This window comes from Staurois parvus, unplaced genomic scaffold (assembly GCF_062004578.1).
Source record: "Staurois parvus isolate SC_StPar_1 unplaced genomic scaffold, SC_StPar_1.0 ptg000394l, whole genome shotgun sequence".
Taxonomy (NCBI): domain Eukaryota; kingdom Metazoa; phylum Chordata; class Amphibia; order Anura; family Ranidae; genus Staurois; species Staurois parvus.
This window is the reverse complement of record NW_028318190.1, coordinates 9126757-9151816: the sequence shown is the minus strand read 5'-3', so window position 1 is coordinate 9151816 and position 25060 is coordinate 9126757. Positions and strand designations below refer to the sequence as shown.

Genomic DNA, 25060 nt, shown 5'->3' with positions numbered 1-25060 from the left:
TACCATTTTTGATCATAATTTTATTACTATGCAAGACACATTATTATACTTTAATATTCTTACTGCATTTACAAGTGATGTACATAAAATAATTTACATGTTTTAATATGTTAAATTTTAACATTTGTAAAAGATTAAAGAATTACAATCCCCAGTAATATCATAGGGTAATGGAAATATGTGATTTATTTGACAACAAAGATGGACATGTTATTCAACATTTTGGGAAAAAAAAGAACAAAGAATAAAATGATTGTTCAGCACTGTGATAGAAGCAGACTGGGATTGTCTGTGACACCTTTTGCAACAATGTCCTTTACAGTAGGTTCCCATGTCTCACTACAACCATAAAAATACACGTTAAATTGGTTGTAAGAAGTAACATGGCTTTTTTTCCATACATTTCAAACTTTTATAGATATTTGTAGCTAATGAACTGAAGTTATTTTAAAATAATTTAGCAGAAAGGCAATTTCATTGCCAGCATAATTAGGGACTTTTGCATTTCTGCCATGGAGGGTGAATTAAAATATAGGCTTTGTATGCTTTTTTTTTTCAAGTTATAGTTATTTGCATTCTTCCGCAGCTAAATGTGAATGCAAATGATGAAATTATCGATGATCTGTTTACCTGACTATGAAGATGGAAGTGTTCGTGGAAAACCCATGGAGGCATAGAATAGAAAGCTTGCACAGAGACTTCCCAAAAAGTTTCAACATTTCTGTGAGAGATAATGCATAGCAATCATTCAGTATCAGCCCTTGGATTGTTCCTAATGGTTCAATCTTGGCTCAGATGTCATGTCTATGGTAGGATAAGGAGCAGCATCTAGCTGTTTAGAGCCAAACAGTAAAATATGTATCAGCTGGGTAAATGAGATGGTCTATGGCACATGTGTTAAGCACTAGGCCCGTGGGCCAAATCTGGCCCACCAGGCCATTTAATGTGGCCCTCGCACCTCTTCTGCAGCTGCGGCATGCATCTCGTCTCTGCCCCCACCTTGCCTACTGTCAACAGCTGACAAAAAGACAGAACTCCTCCACCAGATCCTGTGCTTCTCTGTGCAGCCACGGAGAGGCTTGTCTCTGCCCCGTCCCAGCAGTCAGCAGCAGAGAGGAGCACAGAGCTCCTTCTGACTCTTGACTTCTCATGGTGGGGGGCTCTTGGTATCTGATATAAGAAAGGTGGTGCATTGGACATCTGCTTATAATAATTATGAGAATAATACAGATCTATGCAAGTTGAAAGGGAAGGTTGCATACCACTGATATTATCCATAAGAAACTTTATTGGAGACTGCTCAGACAGAACACCATGGCAGAACCATGTTCTATCTGAGCAGTCTCCAAAAAGTTTCTTGTGGATGATCCCAACGGTGTGTGACCCTTTTTTTCAGACTGCACCCACCCTCCACAGGTTAAATCTTAAGTTATTACTAAAACCAATAATGGATCAGCAATTATTTAATATGATAATAAGCAGATATACATAGTCCTACAGATACAACCAGCCCTTTGAGGGCAACCATAATGCTGATATGGCCCATGATGAAATTAAGTTTGACATCCCTGGTCTATGGTACTGTATTTTTTTCAACCTTGATAGGAATGAAACCTTACTTAATAAAGTAAAAAAGAGCCATAGGTATTCTAGTGCTCTTATCAATAAACGTAGTTCATACAATCATTGAGAGGATCACTGCTAAACCATTTAAAGAAGAAATCAAGGAAGAGTCATTATATTCTAAAATATTTAAATACTAAATCTCATGTTGACTTGTCTGGAAAATATTAAACCATTAGTGCATATGCGAGCCCAATACCTTGAAAATTAAATATATCCAGACAAGGCATTCCCTGATGTTAAAATATTTTGATTTTATAAAAAAATAAAAATATTTTTTTTATGCCTCTGAAGGAACTGGCTTGAGTGGCAGGTTGGAAAGAGCGTTCATAAAGGTGACACTTCCACTAATTTCACTCATTTGTCCCAGGTTTTAAATTTATCCCCCTCCTATTAGGTAAAAAGTCTTGCGGGCAGCCCGAAGACACACAGCAGGTTGACAATGCCACCCCTGCAATGTAAGGCAGTGGGTGAGCTTTGTCACACATAAAAGGAAGTGCCAGGACTAAAGTGTTAAACGTTAATTTTGGCTTTACATATACTTAAATAGAACCACCCTCTAGATCCATTGGGCATATTTCAATTCTTCCACTTTTATTTACCTTTTTGCCCAACCTAAGTGGTGAATGTTGTCACCAGCAACCTGAAGCCTCCTAGGATATGCAGGAAGCTATTTTTAAAAGGTGGGTTAGTGCCCAAAATAAATGGTTGTTAGAGTTCTGCGTAAGCTCTAAAATATTTAGGTTCATGTCTATAACAGTCATTTTCTCTTGGAGATAAAGCAAACTTTTTGGGTACTCCTGCTTCTAAGTACTTTATTAATAAGAAAAGAACCCAACTTAAATGCAAAAGATCTAATCTGCTTCTGACTGCCTGAATCTTTGATTCGTCTTCTGTGATAACTTTTCTTGTATTTGAACAAGATCACAGCTATATACTAGACATGCTTTCCTTACCTTGCATATTATTCTCCAGCAATATAAAAACATATAAATAATAAAAATTATATGACATATAAAATAATCGAACTCATATGTTTTAGTATATTTGTCTGTTGGATCTTGCTAATACATTTTACTTTGCACTCAGCTCGAGACTTTCCTTCAATGAAGACAGTAGGCAAGACATACACTAAACACACTTCTGGACAAGCTGTTTCACACACTGAAAAGCTTTGTTTGAGGACAATACATGCCTTTTTGGAAAATAGATCCCTTGTGTGAATTTACTGCTTATTTTACTCCTTTTACATGTATTCGACAATACAGATGAAACAGTTTTGACATTTAGGACTCTTTACCATTTTACAGTTTGTTATGGTCTGCAAATTGCAACAAAAATGAATAAACACTAATAATTAATAACTAGTGTTATTTCTGGATGAAATAGATATAAGCTACCATAGAAGACATTATTATTTTGACAGGATGACAAAGATCCATCTATTCTTTGCTTTCCTTCATTTGTGTGGACTGTCTTCTCTCTGTTCTTTGTCTAAAGGTCAAAAGAACTTTGGGATGAGAGATGTAGTTAAATGATGTAGAAGAGGTATAAGTTATATCTTCTAAAGCTTTCATGCTGCTTCTTTAGTAGGTGATTTATTGTAGCCATGCTGGATGTATTTCAAGATCTCTTTGCGGTTGTCAAGAATAGTGTCAAAGCTTTCTTGAAGCCTGTTCTGCTGATCCTTAACCCGTTGTTGGAGGCCTCTGATCCATCTCAGGAGAGCCAGCCGTCTATACATGGTTAACTGTGCATGATGTTTTTCCTTTTCTAATTCCTTTAGTTTCTCCTTGTCCTGCAAACTTTGGAAGGCTTCTGTTAGTGTTTGTGTAAGGGATTCTGAATCTGTTGAGGACTCATCATCAGAATTTTCTATTTCAGGTACTTCCTGTTGTGTGGATGTTGGGACTGATGTATTATCATCATCCCATGCGTCAATAGTGATACTGTCAGGACTATCAATGCTAAGTGAACTGCTAGCATAACCATTGTCTTCTAGTGGTGAACTGGCCCATTCATTACAGCCACTTGGTTTATCTTTAGGTGTATCCCCTCCTAGCTGCATAATTTCGGCACCTTCAGGTGGGCTCCTAACCTCTTCCTCTGACGAAGACAAACTAATCCCTTCAGACCTGGCTACTTTTAATTGTGCCATCGCTATTTTCTTTTGATGGGTCCTATTGTCTTCTACAGCTAGTTGGTCCTCTTCCTCATTAAGTTTTTCTTCTCTGTCATCTCCTTCCCTCTTGTCCTTCCTCCAGTTTTCATTTTTATCGTAGGCCTCCTCCAGAATATTAAAGTTGGTATCCTGCTTTCTGTCCTTCACATTGGCGAATGGAAGGCTTCCCAAAGACTTTGGCTCATAAAATGGAGACTGATGAGCACAGGCCTCAGATTTCTGTATGGCAAACATCTCAGACAAGTCCGTTCTTTGTCTTTTATCTGGGCAAACAACAAATTGATGGAAGTTAGATTTTTGAGTACATGAGTACATTGTCATTTAAAGTGTAACTCTAGTTTTGTTGAAAAAAAAATCCTCTTTAGGTGCACTGTATATATTGCAATGATTTAAAATACTTTGTTGCAGATTTTTACCTTGCTCTGTTCTGAACAGATAATTGTTTATTTCACCATGCCATTTCTTATACTGATTTCAGTGTAAACACCTGGGCAAAGTCATTGTTCTAATGATGAAATGACCAAAATTGTGTCCCTTTTAACAGATGACAGGTATTAGAGAGTATCTCACCAAAATTAATGTAGGGGATGCCTCAATGTTAACTTGTATTATATTGAAGAAAGCAGCAAATCAATTACACAAGCAGAAAATTACATTTCTGGGAGTATTCTGTTCACTTATGGTATATAGAAAACCTCTAGGCAGTGATCCCTGAATTTTTCAACAGTTAAAACAAAAAAGAGGCTGCAGACTGAGATGTAAATGAAATATTATTAACACTAAGTTACAAAATGGTTTGTGTAGAAAGTACATATGTTATATGGTGGTTGGCACTACTGGGACATCCCTTTGCTGACAACTGCTGGTTCTCAGTGACAGCGTGAGGAAAGCGCAGCCGAGAAGCGGCAACTGTATTTACCTGGTGATCTGCTGTGTCATTGGACACAGCTGATCACGTGGTAAAAGGCCGCAGAGATTGGCAGTTTACCGTAGCCCGTGATCAGCGTGCCACTGGGGGTGCACAGGGGGGTGGGTTCTGGAATGACGTCCATGGATGTCTCCCAGGATTCCACAACCGCACTGTAGCTGTCCTTTGGCTATAGCGCGGTTGGAAACTGGTTAAGGAGCAAAGTTGAGCTAAGAATTTTCTGGGTGGTCTTCATCTTGGACTTGTTCTTGTTATTTGCTTATCAGTTGCTGATTCAACTTGTCTTTTGGCCTACCTCTACTCTGCAGTGATGTATTTAGGTTCCCATAGGCAACACAAAAATCAAAAACCCCATGGAGAGAACCTGACATTGACCAACCACACCCCTGCCCACCCCCCGCCTGAGAGCCTTCCACTAACACCCCCCCCCTTGTCGAGAACGACACTCACCTTCGCAGCTGTGAACATCCCCAGGAACAAGTGTCAGGCTCTGCATACACCATCAAGCAGCCAGCAACCTCTCTAGGATCCCACCTGGTCCCCATGCCACATGTGTCCCTTCTTCAGGGGGCTGTGCTGCCCCCCTGAAATATGCCGCCGTAGGCAAATGCCTTGTTTGCCTTGTGGTAAAAATGTCCCTGCTACTCTGCCTTCACGTTACTGACCCAGCTTACCCTTGGACCTGCTATTACACTGAATACCCTTGCTTAGTCAGCTTGCCATTGAACCTGTCTTTGTTTTTCAGCCTGTTACTGACCCAGCCTGTCTTGGACCTGTTTCTACCTTGACTTTCCATTGCTGACCTGGCTAGTTTCTGACCATGGCTTTTTTCTGCTAATTCTTTTTGTGACCACAGCCTGCATCTTGACCACAACTCTGTCAGCTACCCTGCATATGATTTTTTTTAAAAGATGGAAACATTTTCTCTGCACATGGTTGTTTTCAGTTCTTCTTAATTAGCCCTAGAGACAGTAACTGGCAATGAGAGATAGTACATCTACATTTTTTGTAATTCTAATTTGACCAGTTTGACAAAACTAAGGAAAGGTGGTTTTTGAAAGACTACCTATTTATTGTAAATAAGCAGTAACTCACTTTCTGTTCAGATATATACAATATATATATCAGTAAAATGTATTGGTAGAAGAGATAACAAACTGATACTTTGCTGATTTGAACAACATTGTTTACTAGGTGTCGATTATGGTGTATACAACAAAATTATAATTTGAAGTACATGATACCCAAACATAATAAAAACCACTATGAACAGATAATGTTTGGCTAAAAGTGATTTCGGAGCTAGAATATACAAAGTTGCCTTTGAACTGTTCCGCCTGACTTCCATTAGAATGGCTTTGTGTTCCATGTGTTTATTTAGGACTATCAAACAGTTATTTTCCAGAAGATACTTTTTAGCCTTTAATGTGAAAGTCACATGAATATTAGGATACAGAAATAGCGTCTCTGATCAAATTTATAAAAGGAACCTTTGTTTTTGTCATAGCCACAAGGATCTTTGACACTCCCCAACTAGAAAAGGTCACTAATCCTACAACAAGGGGGTTTCTGTTATCTAAAGATGTTATCCTTTCTAAAATCCTTCATTTTGTATGAGGGATAGTAAAGAATTTATCACATGCTGCATACACATGTCAATAACATGTTTCCCAGGAAACATGAAACTAGATATGACAAAATCTGACATTATTTTTTATAATTTAAAATGCTCCTGTTATTTTTATTCCCTCACTCTTTGGGCTATTTTTTACTTCCTCACACTGTTTTTCCAATTGTTTCCCTTAACCGAAGAAATAGATCCAATGGTATTTTGCAGTGTGCTGAAATGCATGTGCATTGCTTTAATGTGTTGGGGTACCACTTAAAAAAATAGACCCTTAGGGCTCATGTTCACAGGGCATTTGGAAACTCTTCTGAATGATGGAAACTGACTGCTGGCAAAGGTAGGTTAAAAAAACGTTAGTTTAGCCACGTTTGCATACCGTGTTTATGCACATTTGCGTTCAGAAGCGTTTTTAAAAGATAACCTCAGGAGACCTTCCAAATGTCCAGAATGCACTGAAAAATAGTAAATAATTAACTATTTCAGACATTTTGAGAGAAATAGAGAGAGCAGAAGCAGAGAGAGCAGTATGTGTTGAGATGACCTGTCTTATCTGGTTGTATTCACTATGGATTCCATCATGAGCACAATGCGGCACGTTCTACCATTTTTTCCTTCACCCGAAACCTGGAACTGACTGCACTGGTGTACGAGGTCCATTTGAATACATGAAAAACGCTTTGCATGCATTTCTAATGATGAAAAAAAGGCTCTGAACAACATCTGGATATGGAAAAGTTAAAAAATGCTTCTAAATGCAAACGCTTATAAACGCGGTTAACCACGTTTACTAGCGTTTGGCTTTAAAATGCTGGTAAAATCTACTCCTGAACGCAAGTTTGGTGAGTTAAAAAAAACAACTGTAAACTCAACTGCCTGTAAACGACTGTAAATGATATAGTGTACACGGAAACCTAGGAAAACATTAGGGAGAGTTCAGGGGCTGCTGAAAAAAATGCAGAAAAGCTCCTAAACGTCAGTTTAACAGCTGCAGTGTACATGAGCCCTAAGACATTGCAAAGAGATTGACACAAAAGAGCAAAAATAGTCTTGCTTTGGCTTTGTATTGAACCACATGGAAAATAGTCTGAGCCAGTATCCACAAGGAATGTGTTTTGGGCTATATTACAGCTAAATAGAAAATGTAATTTTTATTTTTGGCTTTTCTAAAGCTTTTTTGTGGATACAGGTAAGCCATTCTAATAAATAAACATTAACCACTGACAATTGCGTGGTCATGCAACGCTGCACCCAAATTAACGTTTCCGTGCTTTTTTTCCGTGAATAGAGCTTTCTTTCGGTGGTATTTGATCGCCTGTGTGTTTTATATTTTTTGCGCTATAAAAAAAAAAGACCGACAATTTTGAGAAAAAAACTTTTTTGACTTTTTGCTATTAAATATGTCTAGTAAAAAAAATTTAAAAAGCAAATTTCATCATAAATTTAGGCCAAAATGTATTCTGCTACATGTCTTTGCTACAAAAAATCCCAATACCTGGAAATTACTTGGTTTACATGAAAGTTATAGTGTTTACAAATGGCGGTACAGTGAGGAACAGAAGTATTTGAATACCCTGCGATTTTGCAAGTTCTCTCACTTAGAAATCATGGAGGGGTCTGAAATTCACATTGTAGGTGCATTCCCACTCAGAGACAGAATTTTAAAAAAAAATTCAGGAAATCACATTGTATGATTTTTACAGAATTTATTTGTCTTGCACTGCTGAACATAAGTATTTGAACACCTGAGAAAATCAGTGTTAATATTTGGTACAGAAGCCTTTGTTTGCAACTACAGAGGTCAAACGTTTCCTGTAGTTCTTGACCAGGTTTGCACACACTGCAACAGGGATTTTGGTCCACTCCTCCACACAGATCTCCTCTAGATCTGTCAGTTTTCGGGGCTGTCGCTGAGCAACACGGAGTTTCAGCTCCCTCCAAAGATGTTCTATTGGATTTAGGTCTGGAGACTGGCTAGGCCACTCCAGAACCTTGATATGCTTCTTACGGAGCCACTCCTTGGTTATCCTGGCTGTGTGCTTCGGGTCGTTGTCATATTGGAAGACCCAGCCATGACCCATCTTCAATGCTCTGACTGAGGGAAGAAGGTTGTTGCTCAAAATCTCACAATAAATGGCCCCATTCATCCTCTCCTTAATACAGTGCAGTCGTCCTGTCCCCTTCGCAGAAAAGCAGCCCCAAAGCATGATGTTACCACCCCCATGCTTCACAGTAGGGATGGTGTTCTTGGGATGCAACTCATCCTTTTTCCTCCAAACAAGACGAGTGAAGTTTAGAGCAAAAAGTTCTACTTTGGTCTCATCTGACCACATGACTTTCTCCCATGCCTCCTCTGGATCATCCAGATGGTCATTGGCAAACTTTAGACGGGCCTGGACATGTGATGACTTGAGCAGGGGAACCTTCCGTGCAATGCATGATTTGAAACCATGATGGTGTAGTGTTCTACCGACTGTGACCTTTGAAACTGTGGTCCCAGCTCTCTTCATGTCATTGACCAGCTTCTCCCTTGTAGTTCTGGGCTGATTCCTCACCTTTCTTATCATCAGTGATACCCCACGAGGTGAGATCTTGCATGGAGCTCCAGTCCGAGGGAGACTGACAGTCATCTTTAGCCTCTTCTATTTTCTAACAATTGCTCCAACAGTTGATCGATTTTCACCAAGCTGCTTGGCAATTGCCCCATAGCCCTCTCCAGTCTCTGGTGTCTTTTGACAGCTCTTTAGTCTTGCCCATGGTAGTAGTTGGCGTCTGACTGACTGTGGGGTGGACAGGTGTCTTTTAAGAGCTTAAGCTAGATTAATGAGTTGAGTAGAGGTGGACTTTTTAAAGGCACAGTAACAGGTCTTTGAGAGCCAGAATTCTTGCTGTTTCTCAGGTGTTCAAATACTTATGTTCAGCAGTGCAAGACAAATAAATTCTTTAAAAATCATACAATGTGATTTCCTGAATTTCTTTTTAATTCTGTCTCTCAGAGTGGGAATGCACCTACAATGTGAATTTCAGACCACTCCATGATTTCTAAGTGGGAGAACTTGGAAAATCGCAGGGTGTTCAAATACTTCTGTTCCTCACTGTATATATACTGGGATTTTTTTTTTACTAGTAACGGTGGCAATCAGTGACTTACAGCAGGACTGCAGTGGTCATTCTGACACTGAGGGAAACTGACTTGGTGTCACTGATATCCCCAGTGACACCAATACAGTGATCAGTGCTAATAAAAAACACTGACACTGTATTAATGACACTGGGCAGGAGGGGGTTAACATGTGGGGCAATGAAAGGGTTAACTGTGTGCTGTTTTACCGTGTGCTTCACTGTAAGCACACTGCTTTGTATGGCTGTGCTATGCACAGCCATGCATAGCAGTGTGCAGGAGCTGACAAAGGAGAGATGTATTGTTTACATACAGTTCTCTCTCCCAGTCGCTAATGCTCCTCGATCGTCGAGGACCCAGGCCGGGACCTGGTGATTGACAGCCGCAGCCACGAATGGCAGCGCAGGTAGGGTGCACACACCCCCTACACAGAAATGCAAAACTACGCATATACGTGATCACGTATATATACGTGATTTGGCGCACCCATGCCGCCCTGTAGCAATATAGCAATATACTGCAAGCGGTTAACAAGACAATGCAAAACAATTGAAAGCTGTCTGCTGTGGGTGAATGCATTTTGCAGTACTCTATTAGACACGTGGGTTACTTTCCCAAGTCAGCCAATATTGAATTCACAACTAATGTGCCTGAAACAAAGAGAAAAAACAGAAGGTATCACCCCTAAGCAATGTTCAAAAACTAGCGCACAACCCTAAATACACATTATTGGCATAAACTGCGGATAGATTCAAAATGCACTGTATAGGCACACTTCCATATTCTAGATTATTTTAGAGTAGGGGGGAGTGTTCAAAACATTCTTTTCCTATTGAGACAACTGGTGACCAATTTACAGGCAATTTGTAATTACTTTCTCCCAGCTGTCAATCACAAAAATGACCAAACCGACCAATGAAACCTGCAATCCACGAATGCAATTACTTTGATAGAAACTTCAAGGTAGGTTTTATTGATTTATTTGCCTGAAAACAGCCTTCTGCATGGTCAACAAAAAAGATTTATATGTTAACAGTTAGCACTTCCACCTGGCAGTACTAGGGTCGTTGGTTGGAATCCCAGCCACGGCACCTCCTGCCTGAAGTTTGCATGTTTTCCCTGTGCCTGCGTGGGTTTCCTCCGGGTGCTCCGGTTGCCTCCCACACTCCAAAGACATGCTGCTAGGTTAATTGGCTCCTGTCTAAATTGTCCCTAGTATGTGTATGTATGAATGTAAGTTATGGACCTTAGATTGTACGCCCGTTGAGGGTTAGGGAGTGATGTGCATGTACAATATATATGTAAAGCGCTACGTAAATTGATGGCGCTATATAAGTACCTGAAATAAATAAATAAAGTGTCAGTAAAAAAATAGCTTAACATTCTCCACATATACCAGTCGTATTCAGATTTGCTTGCACCTCTCGTAGAAAAGACTGTTTTTAATGCCAATGTATTGACCCAGTAAGCTAAGAATTAATGGGAGTATTCAGTTGATAGTTTGAAATTTCATGTAAATGAATTTTTTTGTGATTAACCGCTTCTCGACCACCCTATAGCAGAACTACAGCTACAGGGCAGTGGGGCTGTGCAAAATCAAAATATACGTGATTTTGTGTTTCTGGGTAGCCATTGGCGGCTACAGCTGTTGATCACTGGGTCCCAGATGGAGATTCCCAGCCGGCACCTGGCGATCTCCAAGGCAGGGGCGGACTGACCATTTGGAAACTCGGGCACTGCCCGAGGGCCCGGGGTCAGTAGGGGGCCCCATGAGATGCCCCTGGTACATTTTTCATAGGGTTTTTGAGTTTGGGCAAGGACACAGGGGCCTCATGATCCCCTATTGCCTGAGGGCCCCATGAGTTGTCAGTCCGCCCCTGCTCCGAGGAACACTGATGGTGGAGCGGTCTGTATGTAAACAATACAGTTCTCTCCCCTGTCAGCACCAGCATGCTGCTTTGTATTGCTCAGCATAGCAGAGCAATACAAAGCAGCATGTCTCCATAGTAAAACACAGTACACAGTAAAACACACACAGCACACAGTTAACCCTTTGATCGCCCAAGATGTTAACCCCTTCCTGCCCAGTGTCATTAGTACAGTGTCAGTGCTTTTTATTAGCACTGATCACTGTATTGGATGTCAGTGACAGTTAGTCAGTTTTCCCCCAGTATGAGAATGCCCGCCGCAGTCCTGCTATAAGTCGCTGATTGCCACCATTACTAGTATAAAAAAAAATATCTATACTACCATTAGTAGACGGTATAACTTTCACTTAAACCAATTAATTTGCACGTATTTGGATATTTATTTAGCAAAGACATGGAGCAGAATACATTTTGGCCTAAATTTATGAGGAAATTTTTTTTTTGCTGGATATGTTTTATAGCAAAAAGTCAATCATAATGGGTTTTTTTGTTTAAACTGTTGGTCTTTTTTTTGTCTATAGCACAGAAAATAAAAAGCACAGAGGCGATCAAATGTCACTGAAAGAAAGTTCCATTTGTGGAAAAAAAAGGACATAAATTTAATTTGGGTGCAGCATTGCATGACCACGCAATTGTCAGTTAAAGCAATTCAGCAGTGTATCGCAAAAAATGGCCTGGTCAGTAATGGAGGGAAATCCTCTGGAGGGCAATTGGTTAACTAGGTTAGATTGTATGTAAACTCTAACAATACAATTCTCATATTTGCTCCCTTTTGGTCTGTTAAATATACTGTTGATATCAGTGTTTTATTATATCTGTTCTACAAGTGGAAATAAATAGCTGTTCATCTAGCCAGAAATCTTGTGAGCTAATAATGTCCTGCATTTCTGCCTCTGGACTGCCTTAGCATTGTTCCCTGCTATGGCTGTCATCCTAGGACGGGAAGTGTGCAACAGGCAGGATTAGTAGGCAATAATAGGGAAAGAAAGTGTGAAAAAAGAAAATGAATGCAGCCACCACATCTAAGGACCAATAAGCAGCAGTACTATCAATGTTTGTTTTTGGGTTTAGATACACTTTAAAGGTTATTAAGATTTAAAGACTGTTATGTTTAGAGTCAGAGATAGTGTGAAAGCTTAAAGTGTTACTAAACCCACAACAGTAAAATCAGTCTGTATATGCAGTAAAACATGTTTGTTATACTCACTGTGGAACCTAAGGGGTTAATCCTCTGCATTGTGTAAAAAGGCTGTTTGCTCCTGTCTTCTCTGATCTACTGTCCCTAATCCATCTGCTGATAGAACAGAGACTTGGGGGCAAACTGCACATGCTCAGTTTGGTGTGTATTGCTAGAGGGGTTTTTTTTTTCTTAGCAGAGTGCATGTGATCAGCACAGGGTCAATCAGAGCTGTACAGACAAAGGGTCAGGGGTTATGCAGCCTTATTGGACAATTGGGAAAATGAAAATGCCTCCTACAAGCTTTAACCAGTGCTTGGCTGGACACTGATAGAAGTCACAAGACTGCTCTAACTTCTGATCAGAAAAGGTATTTAGCAATTTCTGTTTACTAAAATAATTGCATTTCTATGTTCTGTGTACTGTGGGAGACCAGATATACAGTAGTGAATGTAGGGTCCTGGGCAGGGGTGGACTGACAACTCATGGGGCCCCCGGGCAATAGGGGATCCTGGGGCCCCTGTGTCCTTGCCCAAACTCAAAAAAGCCTATGAAAAAGGTACCAGGGGCATCTCATGGGGCCCCCTACTGACCCCGGGCCTTCGGGCAGTGCCCGAGTTTCTGAATAGTCAGTCCGCCCCTGGTCCTGGGTTTAGTAAGACTTTAAGGCCTAGATTAAAGGTTAAGATTAGAAAGACAGATGAGGCTAAGACTGAATAAAGGTTCTAAATGCTGATGTTTATTACCTTCATGTGTTTTATGCATGAAGGTAAAACACCTTCAGTATACAGCTCCCCTCACAGCCCCCCCCCAAAAAAAAAAATTACCTGAATTTGATCTCAATCCAGCAATGTGCACAAGAGCAACAGTTCTCCTGTGACTTTCTCTCCTCATTTGCTGAGACACAGCAGCAGGAGCCATTGGCTGCCACTAATATCAATCACAGCCAATGAGGAGGGAGTGGGGATGCGGGACTGAGCCACCGCAGATTGCTTTTCAGAGGGGCAGCAATTGCTGCTGCAGGTGTGATGGAGCCATTACTGTGACTTGAAATGGCAAAGCGACAGGTTTATTTAAAATATTTTATTTTAGGAAATAGGTAAGTATTAGGGTCAGTGGGAAGAAAAATGGAAAGGGCGAGATAAAGAATGACAAGTGTTTAAAACGGTATTAAACCCAAAACCAAAAGTTTGATGTATTGCAGCTTACCAATCATTAGATCTACATTAGTTTTATTGTTCTAGGCTTTTTCCATTTGTTTTCACCTGGTGATCTGGCTAGTAGCACACCTCCTGTATTAGAGTGCTGGAAAGAGCACAGTGATTTGATCAACAGTATTGTTAGTCTGGGGGAGGGGTTGTATTAGATGTACTAGCAGATATTAAAGTGTTACTAAACCCAGGACCCTGCATTCACTATATCTGGTCTCCCACAGTACACACAACATGGAAGTGCAATTATTTTAGTAAATATAAACTGCTAAATACCTTTTGTCATCAGCAGTTAGAGCAGTCTTGTGACTTCTATCAGTGTCTGGCTGAACACTGGTTAATTTTGTAGGAGGAATTTTCATTCTCCTCTGATTGTCCTATGAGGCTGCATGACCCCTTACCCTCTGTCTGAACAGTTCTGATTGGCCCTGTGCTGATCACAGATATGTGCCCTCCCCCCCAAAAAATAACCATCTCTAGCAATAAACACCAAACTGAGTATGTGAAGAGAGTCTCTTCAGTAGATGGATTGGGGACAGTAGAAGAAGGGGAGGATCAGAGAAGACAGGGTCAAACAGCGTTTTTACATAATGTGGAGGAATAACCCCTTAGATTCCACAGTGAGTATAACAATCACACTTTACTGCATATACAGACTGATTTTACCGTTCTGGGTTTAGTAACACTTTAAATATACTAACAAATTAGGGCGGCACAGTGGCTAAATGGTTAGCACTTCCATCTGGCAGTACTAGGGTTGTTGGTTCAAATCCCAACCATGCCACCACCTGCCTGGAGTTTGCATGTTCTCCCTGTGCCTGCGTGCGTTTCCTTCGGGTACTATGGTTTCCTCCAACACACCAAAGACATGCTGGTAGGTTAATTGGCTCCTGTCTAAATTGTCCATAGTATGTGTATGTATGAATGTGAGTTAGGGACCAAAGATTGTACGCCCCTTGAGGGTTATGGACTGATGTGAATGTATAAAATATATATGTAAAGCGCGGTGTAAATTGACAGCCCTATATAAGTACCTGTAATAAATAAATAAATTGAAGTCAAATTCCAGCTCACACTTTATAAGCAGTTACAGCAACAGTTTTGCTTTCCTTTTGAGATCATTGTAAGTACCCCTGTCAGTGGTAAATAGTTTGTCTCACCCCTCTAACTGCTACATCTACAAGAGTTTGCTCTTTTGAAAAAACAACATACTAACTTGGCATGATCACCAGGTAAGATAAGAGAATGAAAGCCTAAAAAGAAAACGAATGCAGCCATCACATCTAAGAACTGGTAAACTGCAATATAATAAAAGTTTGTTTTTGGGTTTAACCATTTCCTGTCCGGACAGTTTTACCCCCTTCCTGTCCAGGCCAATTTTCAGCTTTCAGTGCTATCACACTTTGAAGGACAATTGCGCGGTCATGCAACACTGTACCCATATGAATTTTTTACCATTTTTTTGAGACAGATAAAGCTTTATTTTGGTGGTATTTATTCACCGCTGGGATTTTATTTTTTTTTTGCTATGTAAATTAAAACGTCCAAAAAGTTTGAAAAAAGGTGTTTTTCTTATAAAATTTTGCATATAAATAATCTTTCATCATAAATCTTGGCCAAAATGTATTCTGTTATCTTTTTAGTAAAAAAAAAGTAAGCCAAATTAGTTTATAACCAAAAATTATAATTTTTAAACTTTTTTTACATTTTTATTTAATTTTTTATTATATTATTATTTATGTTTTTGTTTTTTTACATACTGTCACCCTTGCAGTATAGTGTCACCATGGTGACACTGTACTACTTGTGGGGGGTGATGAAGATTTTTTTTTTTTTACAGTGATTGCTTTTACACCCATATAGGATGTAAAAGCAATCATTTCTCTTTCTCTCTGTCTGCATTCTTGCAGCTATTGAGAACTACTGAGTGAGCTATGATTGGTCACAGCTTGTCACATGGTACAAGGCTGTTGTGAATAGCCTTGTACCATGTGACCTCTGTGATCATTTACAGATTTCACACGTAGTAAGCAATGATGTCACAAGTGACATCTTGCTTACTACTTTGCATGAGATCACTGATTGGCCAATCAGCGATCACATGATCGGGACCTCTTACAGAGGTCCCGTCCGACGATCTGCGTTTCACTGTGTCCGGAGGACACAGCGGGCACCGGACCGCGGTGCTGCGCACTCCCAGGGAGCGCGCACAGCTAGAAATGGCGGGTGCCGTTTATGAACGGCAACCCGCTCCTGGAGTGCCACTGTCCTGCCGTTTATAAACAGCAGGTGGACGGCAAGTGGTTAATACTGCTTTAAGAGTAATTACACTTTTGTAGAGAAAAAATAATCCCCTCTGGGTGATCACTGCTCTTTGCAGGGATTTTAACCACTTGCCCTCCAGAGGATTTACCCCCCTTCCTGACCAGGTCATTTTTTGCGATATGGCACTGCGTTACTTTAACTGACAATTACAAGGTCATGCAATGCTGTATATAAATAAAATTTGTCATTTTTTTCCCCACAAATAGAGCTTTCTTTTGGTGATATTTGATCATCTCTGTGTTTTTTATTTTTTGTGCTATGAACAAAAAAAGACTGTCACTTTTGAAAAATAAACCCAATATTTTTGCTATAAAACATATCCAAGAAATTAAAAAAAAATGTCTTTATAAATTTAGGTTCTGAATGGGAGGGACTGGTGCATTATAATCACTTGAAGCATTCTCAGTGTTTTAATGAAAAAAAAACTGCAGGGTCTGCATTCATTTAGAAAAATTTAACCCCTAAGGAGTATCTCACCAAAATTGAAATTGCTATTGCAGAGGGTGCCTAAATTCTGACTTATCAGATTAGTGCGGAGTTCTGGGAAAAACACACAAGCAGGAAATTACACTTTTAGGGGCATTCTGTACACCAGCACAAAACTTCTCCAGGTTGCCATACTACACTGAATTTTACAGAAAATAACAGTGGCTGCAGATTGAAAAGGAAAGGTAATTTATAAGAACAAAACATTACAAAATGGCATGTCTAGAAATTGTATTTGCTGTATTATTATTATTATTATTGTTCTTTTTTTTTGCTATATCTTTTTTTCAGGAAAGTGGAGTTACCCTTTACTGTAAGAAAAAATAATAGTTTATCTAAGAAGCATGGGTGGGTGATATGAGGGAGGATTATGTATGTCCAAATGTCTGGATACTAAAAAATAACACACTGTGGAAATACTAGTCGCATTCTGAAGGTTCAAATCAAATTATTAGTTTATGGGTGAAGACTGTCAGTGCTTGATACTGTCACACGGATACAATACAGATGTACAGTTCAGATATAATATTATTATGTTACAGGATTTATGTAGCGCCTACAGTTTGCAAAGTGCTTTACATGACATTCAGATGTAATATTATTATAACAGTCTTTATATAGCGCCAACAATTTGAGAAAACGCTTTACACGTGGTTCTGATATATTATTATTATACAGGATTTATATAGCGCCAACAGTTTGTGCAACGCTTTACACGTGGTTCTGATATATTATTATTATACAGGATTTATATAGCGCCAACAATTTGTGCAACGCTTTACACGTGGTTCTGATATATTATTATTATACAGGATTTATGTAGAACCAACAGTTTGTGCTACGCTTTACACATGGTTCTGATATATTATTATTATACAAGATTTATATAGCGCCAACAGTTTGTGCTACGCTTTACACGTGGTTCTGATGTATTATTATTATACAAGATTTATATAGCACCAACAGTTTGTGCAACGATTTACACGTGGTTATGATGTATTATTATTATACAAGATTTATATAGCGCCAACAGTTTGTGCAACGCTTTACACATGGTTCTGATATATTATTATTATACAGGATTTATATAGCGCCAATAATTTGTGCTACGGTTTACACATGGTTCTGATATATTATTATTATACAGGATTTATATAGCGCCAATAATTTGTGCTACGGTTTACACGTGGTTCTGATATATTATTATTATACAGGATTTATGTAGAACCAACAGTTTGTGCAACGCTTTACACGTGGTTCTGATATATTATTATTATACAAGATTTATATAGCACCAACAGTTTGTGCAACGCTTTACACGTGGTTCTGATATATTAATATTATACAGGATTTATGTAGCGCCTACAGTTTGCAAAGTGCTTTACGTGACATTCAGAAGTAATATTATTATAATACAGTCATTATATAGCGCCAACAGTTTGTGCAAAGCTTTACACATAGTTCTGATATATTATTATTATACAGGATTTATGTAGTACCAACAGTTTGTGCAACGCTTTACACGTGGTTCTGATATATTATTATTATACAGGATTTATATAGCGCCAATAATTTGTGCTATGGTTTACACGTGGTTCTGATATATTATTATTATACAGGATTTATGTAGAACCAACAGTTTGTGCAACGCTTTACACGTGGTTCTGATATATTATTATTATTATACAAGATTTATATAGTGCCAACAGTTTGTGCAGCGCTTTACACGTGGTTCTGATATATTATTATTATACAGGATTTATATAGCGCGAATAATTTGTGCTACGGTTTACACGTGGTTCTGATATATTATTATACAGGATTTATATAGAATCAACAGTTTGTGCTACACTTTACACGTGGTTCTGATATATTATTATACAGGATTTATATAGAATCAACAGTTTGTGCAACGCTTTACACGTGGTTCTGATATATTATTATTATACAGGATTTATGTAGAACCAACAGTTTGTGCAACGCTTTACACATGGTTCTGATATATTATTATTATACAAGATTTATATAGCGCCAACAGTTTGTGCTACGCTTTACACGTGGTTCTGATGTATTATTATTATACAAGATTTATATAGCACCAACAGTTTGTGCAACGATTTACACGTGGTTCTGATATATTATTATTATACAAGATTTATATAGCGCCAACAGTTTGTGCAACGCTTTACACATGGTTCTGATATATTATTATTATACAGGATTTATATAGCGCCAATAATTTGTGCTACGGTTTACACGTGGTTCTGATATATTATTATTATACAGGATTTATATAGCGCCAATAATTTGTGCTACGGTTTACACGTGGTTCTGATATATTATTATTATACAGGATTTATGTAGAACCAACAGTTTGTGCAACGCTTTACACGTGGTTCTGATATATTATTATTATACAAGATTTATATAGCACCAACAGTTTGTGCAACGCTTTACACGTGGTTCTGATGTATTATTATTATACAAGATTTATATAGCACCAACAGTTTGTGCAACGCTTTACACGTGGTTCTGATATATTAATATTATACAGGATTTATGTAGCGCCTACAGTTTGCAAAGTGCTTTACGTGACATTCAGAAGTAATATTATTATAATACAGTCATTATATAGCGCCAACAGTTTGTGCAAAGCTTTACACATAGTTCTGATATATTATTATTATACAGGATTTATGTAGTACCAACAGTTTGTGCAACGCTTTACACGTGGTTCTGATATATTATTATTATACAGGATTTATATAGCGCCAATAATTTGTGCTATGGTTTACACGTGGTTCTGATATATTATTATTATACAGGATTTATGTAGAACCAACAGTTTGTGCAACGCTTTACACGTGGTTCTGATATATTATTATTATTATACAAGATTTATATAGTGCCAACAGTTTGTGCAGCGCTTTACACGTGGTTCTGATATATTATTATTATACAGGATTTATATAGCGCCAATAATTTGTGCTACGGTTTACACGTGGTTCTGATATATTATTATACAGGATTTATATAGAATCAACAGTTTGTGCTACACTTTACACGTGGTTCTGATATATTATTATACAGGATTTATATAGAATCAACAGTTTGTGCAACGCTTTACACGTGGTTCTGATATATTATTATTATACAGGATTTATGTAGCGCCTACAGTTTGCAAAGTGCTTTACATGACATTCGAATGTAATATTATTATAATAGTCTATATATAGAGCCAACAATTTGCGAAGTGCTTTACGTGACATTCGGATGTAATATTATTATAATACAGTCTTTATTTAGCGCCAACAGTTTGTGCAACGCTTTACACGTGGTTCTGATGTATTAATATTATACAAGATTTATATAGCACCAACAGTTTGTGCAGCGCTTTACACGTGGTTCTGATGTGTTATTATTATACAAGATTTATATAGCACCAACAGTTTGTGCAACGCTTTACACGTGGTTCTGATTTATTATTATAATACAGGATTTATATAGCGCCAACAATTTGTGCTACGGTTTACACGTGGTTCTGATATATTATTATTATACAGGATTTATGTAGCGCCTACAGTTTGCAAAGTGCTTTAAGTGACATTCGGATGTAATATTATTATAATACAGTCATTATATAGCGCCAACATTTTGTGCAACACTTTACACGTGGTTCTGATGTATTATTATTATACAGGATTTATGTAGAACCAACAGTTTGTGCAACGCTTTACACGTGGTTCTGATGTATTATTATTATGATAGACTTTATGTAGAGCCAACAGTTTGCAAAGTGCTTTACGTGACATTCAAGTACATTATTATTATAACCACTAACGGGCCGCCCCATGTAGATATATTGCAGCACGGCGGCCATTCTGCGATGGATCACGTACAAGTACATGAGCCAGCATTTCCGGTTAGCGGGCACGCTGTCATTCGTTACAGCACAAGTTGCTCAGCAGGTCCCGGCCAATGATTTATGACCGAGAACTGCTGATTAGCTTCGTACACAGTAAAGAGCCCTGTTTTTACTAACAACCCATGGCTCTGTACACAAAGCAGAGATGTGGCTGTTTTACAGTCACATCTCTTAGTAAAAGCAGTACTCATTACACGTGTTAACCCTTTGATTTCCCCCAGATGTTAACCCCTTCCCAGCCAGTGTAATTAGTACAGTGATAGTGTATACAGTGAAGGAAATAAGTATTTGATCCCCTGCTGATTCTGAATGTTTGCCCACTCACAAAGAAATGATCAGTCTAAAAATCGAATGGTAGGTGTATTGTAACACTGAGAGACAGAATAGCAACAAAAACTTCAAAAGAAATGCATGTCTAACAAATTATGCACTGATTTGCATGTTCATGAGGGAAATAAGTATTCGATCCCCTTCACAAAACATGACTTAGTCCTTGGTGGCAAATCCCTTGTTGGCAATCACAGAGGTCAGACGTTTCCTGTAGTTGGCCACCAGGTTTGCACACATCTCAGGAGGGATTTTGGCCCACTCCTCTTGGCAGATCCTCTCCAATTCATTAAGGTTTGAGTGGACAAGCATTCAAAATCAGCAGGGGATCAAATACTTATTACCTTCACTGTAGTATTATCACTGATCTCTGTATTAGTGTCACTGGAGATGTCAGTGTCAGTTCCCACCCAGTGTCAGTTAGGGTCAGATTGGCCGCCGCACTATCACAGTCCCACTATAGGTCACTAATCACCCCTATTAGTAGAATAAAGTAAATCAATAAAACTTCCAGTATACAGTATATACCATCTTTTGTAGATGCTATAACTTTCACACAAACCAATCAATACACACTTATTGGGATTTTTTCCCCCCAAAGACATGTAGCAGAATCCTTTTTTGGCCTAAACTTACGAAGAAATTCTATTTATTTTTTTTATTTTTTTTATCAGATATGTTTTATAGCTGAAAGTTAAAAATATAATCTCTTCAAAATTTTCGGGCTTTTTTTGTTTATTGCGCTCGCCTTTATGGTCAAGCCTTGGTGGGTGGAAACGCGTCAGTAGGTGTGGAAAGAGCGGTGGCTGAGGCCATCCTACATGTATCACATCTGGCTCCCAGGGTCGGTTTAGAGCGATGTCCGTTCTCTCATCTCTTTTCATTTATATTTCATTTTTACTATAAAAAATAAAAAACCCAGTGTTGTCCAAATACCACCAAAGATGGTGTGAGAAAAAGATTTAAATATCATTTGGGTACAGCGTTGCATGAATGTGCAATTAGCAGTTAAAGTAGTACAGTGCCCAATAGCAAAAAATGCCCTGGGAGTAAAACTTCTGGAGCTTAAAGCGGAACTTCACTCTGTCAATCTGTCAATAAACATGGAATATTTTTAACCCTTATGCTGCTAGAATTAGTAAATAGACAGGAAGTATATCATATTTACTTAAAAATTTTTCAAACATTTCTTCAGTTACTTCCTGGTTTCCATGTCTAGGCAAATGATGTCATACATCCCAGCCGTCTTTAGGAGAAGGAGGGTTCTCAGCTCACATACACCTGAGCTAAGGGCAGATGGATTCCAGGAAGTAATTGCTACATGAATCATTTGCTCTTTTTCAAGATGGCCACTGCCAGAAGTGCTAGAGGGGTGTTTTTCAAAATGATTTCTCAGCAAAATAAAGCATGGAGACATGGATGGATGGGGGAGTTTGCTTTAAATATTAAAAATGAATTAAATGGCATCTTTGGTTTGTGGTGCTCAGATGCAGAGCGGTTCCACTTTAAGTGGGTAATACAGTCTTTATATAGCGCCGACAGCTTGTGCAGAGCTTTACATGAGGTTTAGATTAGGGTTGCCACCTTATCCCTTTAAACCTGAACACATATTAATTACACAGGTCCTGTGGCTGATTTATTGCAGAGAAGGCACTAAGTGAGTTTAATTACCACCCTAATCAGCCACAGAACCTGTGTAATCAATGTGTGTTCAGGTTTAAAGGGATGAAGTGGCACATCTAGTTCAGATACATTATTATTATACAGGATTCATGTCTGACAGTTTGTGCAGAGATTCAGATTGTATTGTATGTTATAATTGCTTCCACTTGATGTTAACTACACATGTACCATGCCTCATTTATTCTCCACTCAGGCAGGATGTAGGTTCTGATTTTCTCCAGTACAGAGCTCAGCCCAGCTCAGCCTGTATACAGAAGGAAGGGGTGGCTCCTTCCTGTGCTGATTGTGTGGTGCTGAAGGACAGCAACCAGTAGATGTACAGCTTCCTGCAGTCCTAGCTGTGTGTGCCGCATGTACACTGCTGCCTGGAATCGCTTCATCTTCTGCACAAAGCAAAGGTATTCACGTCATGTTATGTAAGAATGGACAGATTCTGCGCCATGCTGCATGTGCAACTCAAATCTGTCTAGCTGTAAAACAGACATAATACCCAGGCAGCAATATGATGTCCTTGAATCTCCACATTGTACATACATAGGACGTGAGCACACTACTATATGCGGAACACAATTCTGGACCCTGCATCCTAAATATAATAGAATCTCTTAGATTGTAAGCTCCGAGGAGCAGGGCCCTCCTGACCCTCTTGTATTGAACTGTATGGTTGCTGTATTGTCTCCCGCTATATTCTAAAGTGCTGAGCAAACTGTTGGCACTATATAAATCCTGTATAATAATATAATAATAATAATACAGACACATAATTGTACTTCTGAACTGATTCAGTAAGCTAAGGAAAGACAATGTATTTATATACTACTATTCCTACTGCATAGAGCAGCTCAGTGAATAAAAAGGCTGGCTGCTTGATCATTCTTTCGTGGGAGCAAATAATTATGTGTACTGCAACCTCTTATATATAGATACCGCCTTGCAATAAATACATATACCCATTGATTTCATTTTATTTGCACAAATGTAGAAAATATGAATAAATATTAAAGCTGTGCTAGGAATAAATAATTATGCTCTGTGTACTGTAACCTCTTATATATAGATACCGTCTTGCAATAAATAAATATATATATATATATATATATATATATACCCATTGATTTCATTTTATTTGCACAAATGTAGAAAATACGAATAAATATTAAAGCTGAGCTAGGAACAAATAATTTTGCTCTGTGTGCTGTAACCTGCTTGTATCTTATAACTAGATACCCCCTTGTAATATATATATATATATATATATATATATATATATATATATATATGTATTTTCATTTATTATTTGCACAAATGTAGAAAATATGAAAAAATAGTAAAGCTAAGCTAGGAACAAATAATTATGCTCTATGTGCTGTGACCTGCTTGTATCTTATATCTAGATACCTCCTTGTAATATATATATATATATCCTAGATTGCAAGCTCCAAGGAGCAGGGCCCTCGAACCCCTTGTGTATCGCACTGTATTGTTATTGTACTGTCTTATGTATTGTCCCCCATTGTAATGTACAGTGCTGAGTGAACTGTTGGCGCTATATAAATACTGTATAATAATAATTTTATATATATATATATATATATATATATATATATACATACATATATATATCATTTATTCCTATTTTCTAGATTTGTGCAAATAAAATGAAATCAATGAGTTTATATATATATATAATTATTTAGATATAAAACATCATTGATTTAATTGTATTTGCACTTATGCAGAAAATATGAATAAATATTAAAGCTGTGCTAGGAACAAATAATTCTTGTATCTAATATCTAGATACCTCCTTGTAATATATATATATATATATATATACCCATTTTATTTACACAAAGGTAGAATATATGAATAATTGAGCTGTGTCAATTCGTTTTCATTAAAATGCGCCCAAACTCATGACTATGGAGGCAGGCAATGTATACAGGATCCGAGGATCCTCCACATCCTGATGATCAGGTAAACACAAGCATGGCTACATCAGAGCCCAGAACTGTGTACATCAGCCACTGCCATGGTCCCTGAATGAATCCCCTGTGCCCTGACAACGTCGGAAGGACAGCAGCTGTGCAGAAGCAGCAGATGTGGTGTTGTCACCTACCGTGTAGCTGGCTGGTGTCCCCTGTGCTCGGAATGCAGGCTGCTCCTCCTGCTCCAGCTGTAGGAAGGGAAAGGTTTTCGTTGGCAGAGACAGGAAAGCGTCAATGGTTGCACACTTCCTCTGGAGCGGAGTCATGGAAGAGGCAGCTCCAGCTCATACACTGACAGCTGACAGGCGATCACTTTCCTGGCGCTCGTCATTTCCTCAGTAGTCATTGTTATGGGTTTGCTCCTGGCATCAGCACAGACACTGCTGTAGGTTATACATGATGGGAGTTGGTTGATTACTGCTTAGAAGACAGGACCTATACTATTCTACAAATCCACCCCATTTACTGTGTCATGGCCCCTTTTTTTGCTGCACATTAACCATTTACTGAGCTAACCCCTACTGTGTCCTTC

The 25060-nt window shown here is 38.6% G+C and overlaps 1 protein-coding gene across 2 annotated transcripts; it reads right to left on the bottom strand.

Annotated features, from left to right (window-relative positions):
- CUNH1orf216 (chromosome unknown C1orf216 homolog) lies at positions 1 to 24908 on the bottom strand. 2 transcript variants are annotated; one of them, XM_089686323.1, is made up of 2 exons: positions 24660 to 24908; positions 1 to 4068 (listed from the first exon to the last, which is right to left on the bottom strand). In XM_089686323.1, the coding sequence occupies exon 2, from the start codon at positions 4037 to 4039 to the stop codon at positions 3197 to 3199; it is 843 nt and encodes a 280-aa protein (XP_089542449.1). In that variant the 5' UTR covers positions 4040 to 4068; positions 24660 to 24908; the 3' UTR covers positions 1 to 3196. The 2 variants fall into 2 exon arrangements, with proteins under 2 accessions (XP_089542449.1, XP_089542450.1); XM_089686324.1 differs by lacking the exon at positions 24660 to 24908 and adding an exon at positions 6737 to 6796.
- Between the last annotated feature and the right edge of the window lie 152 nt (positions 24909 to 25060).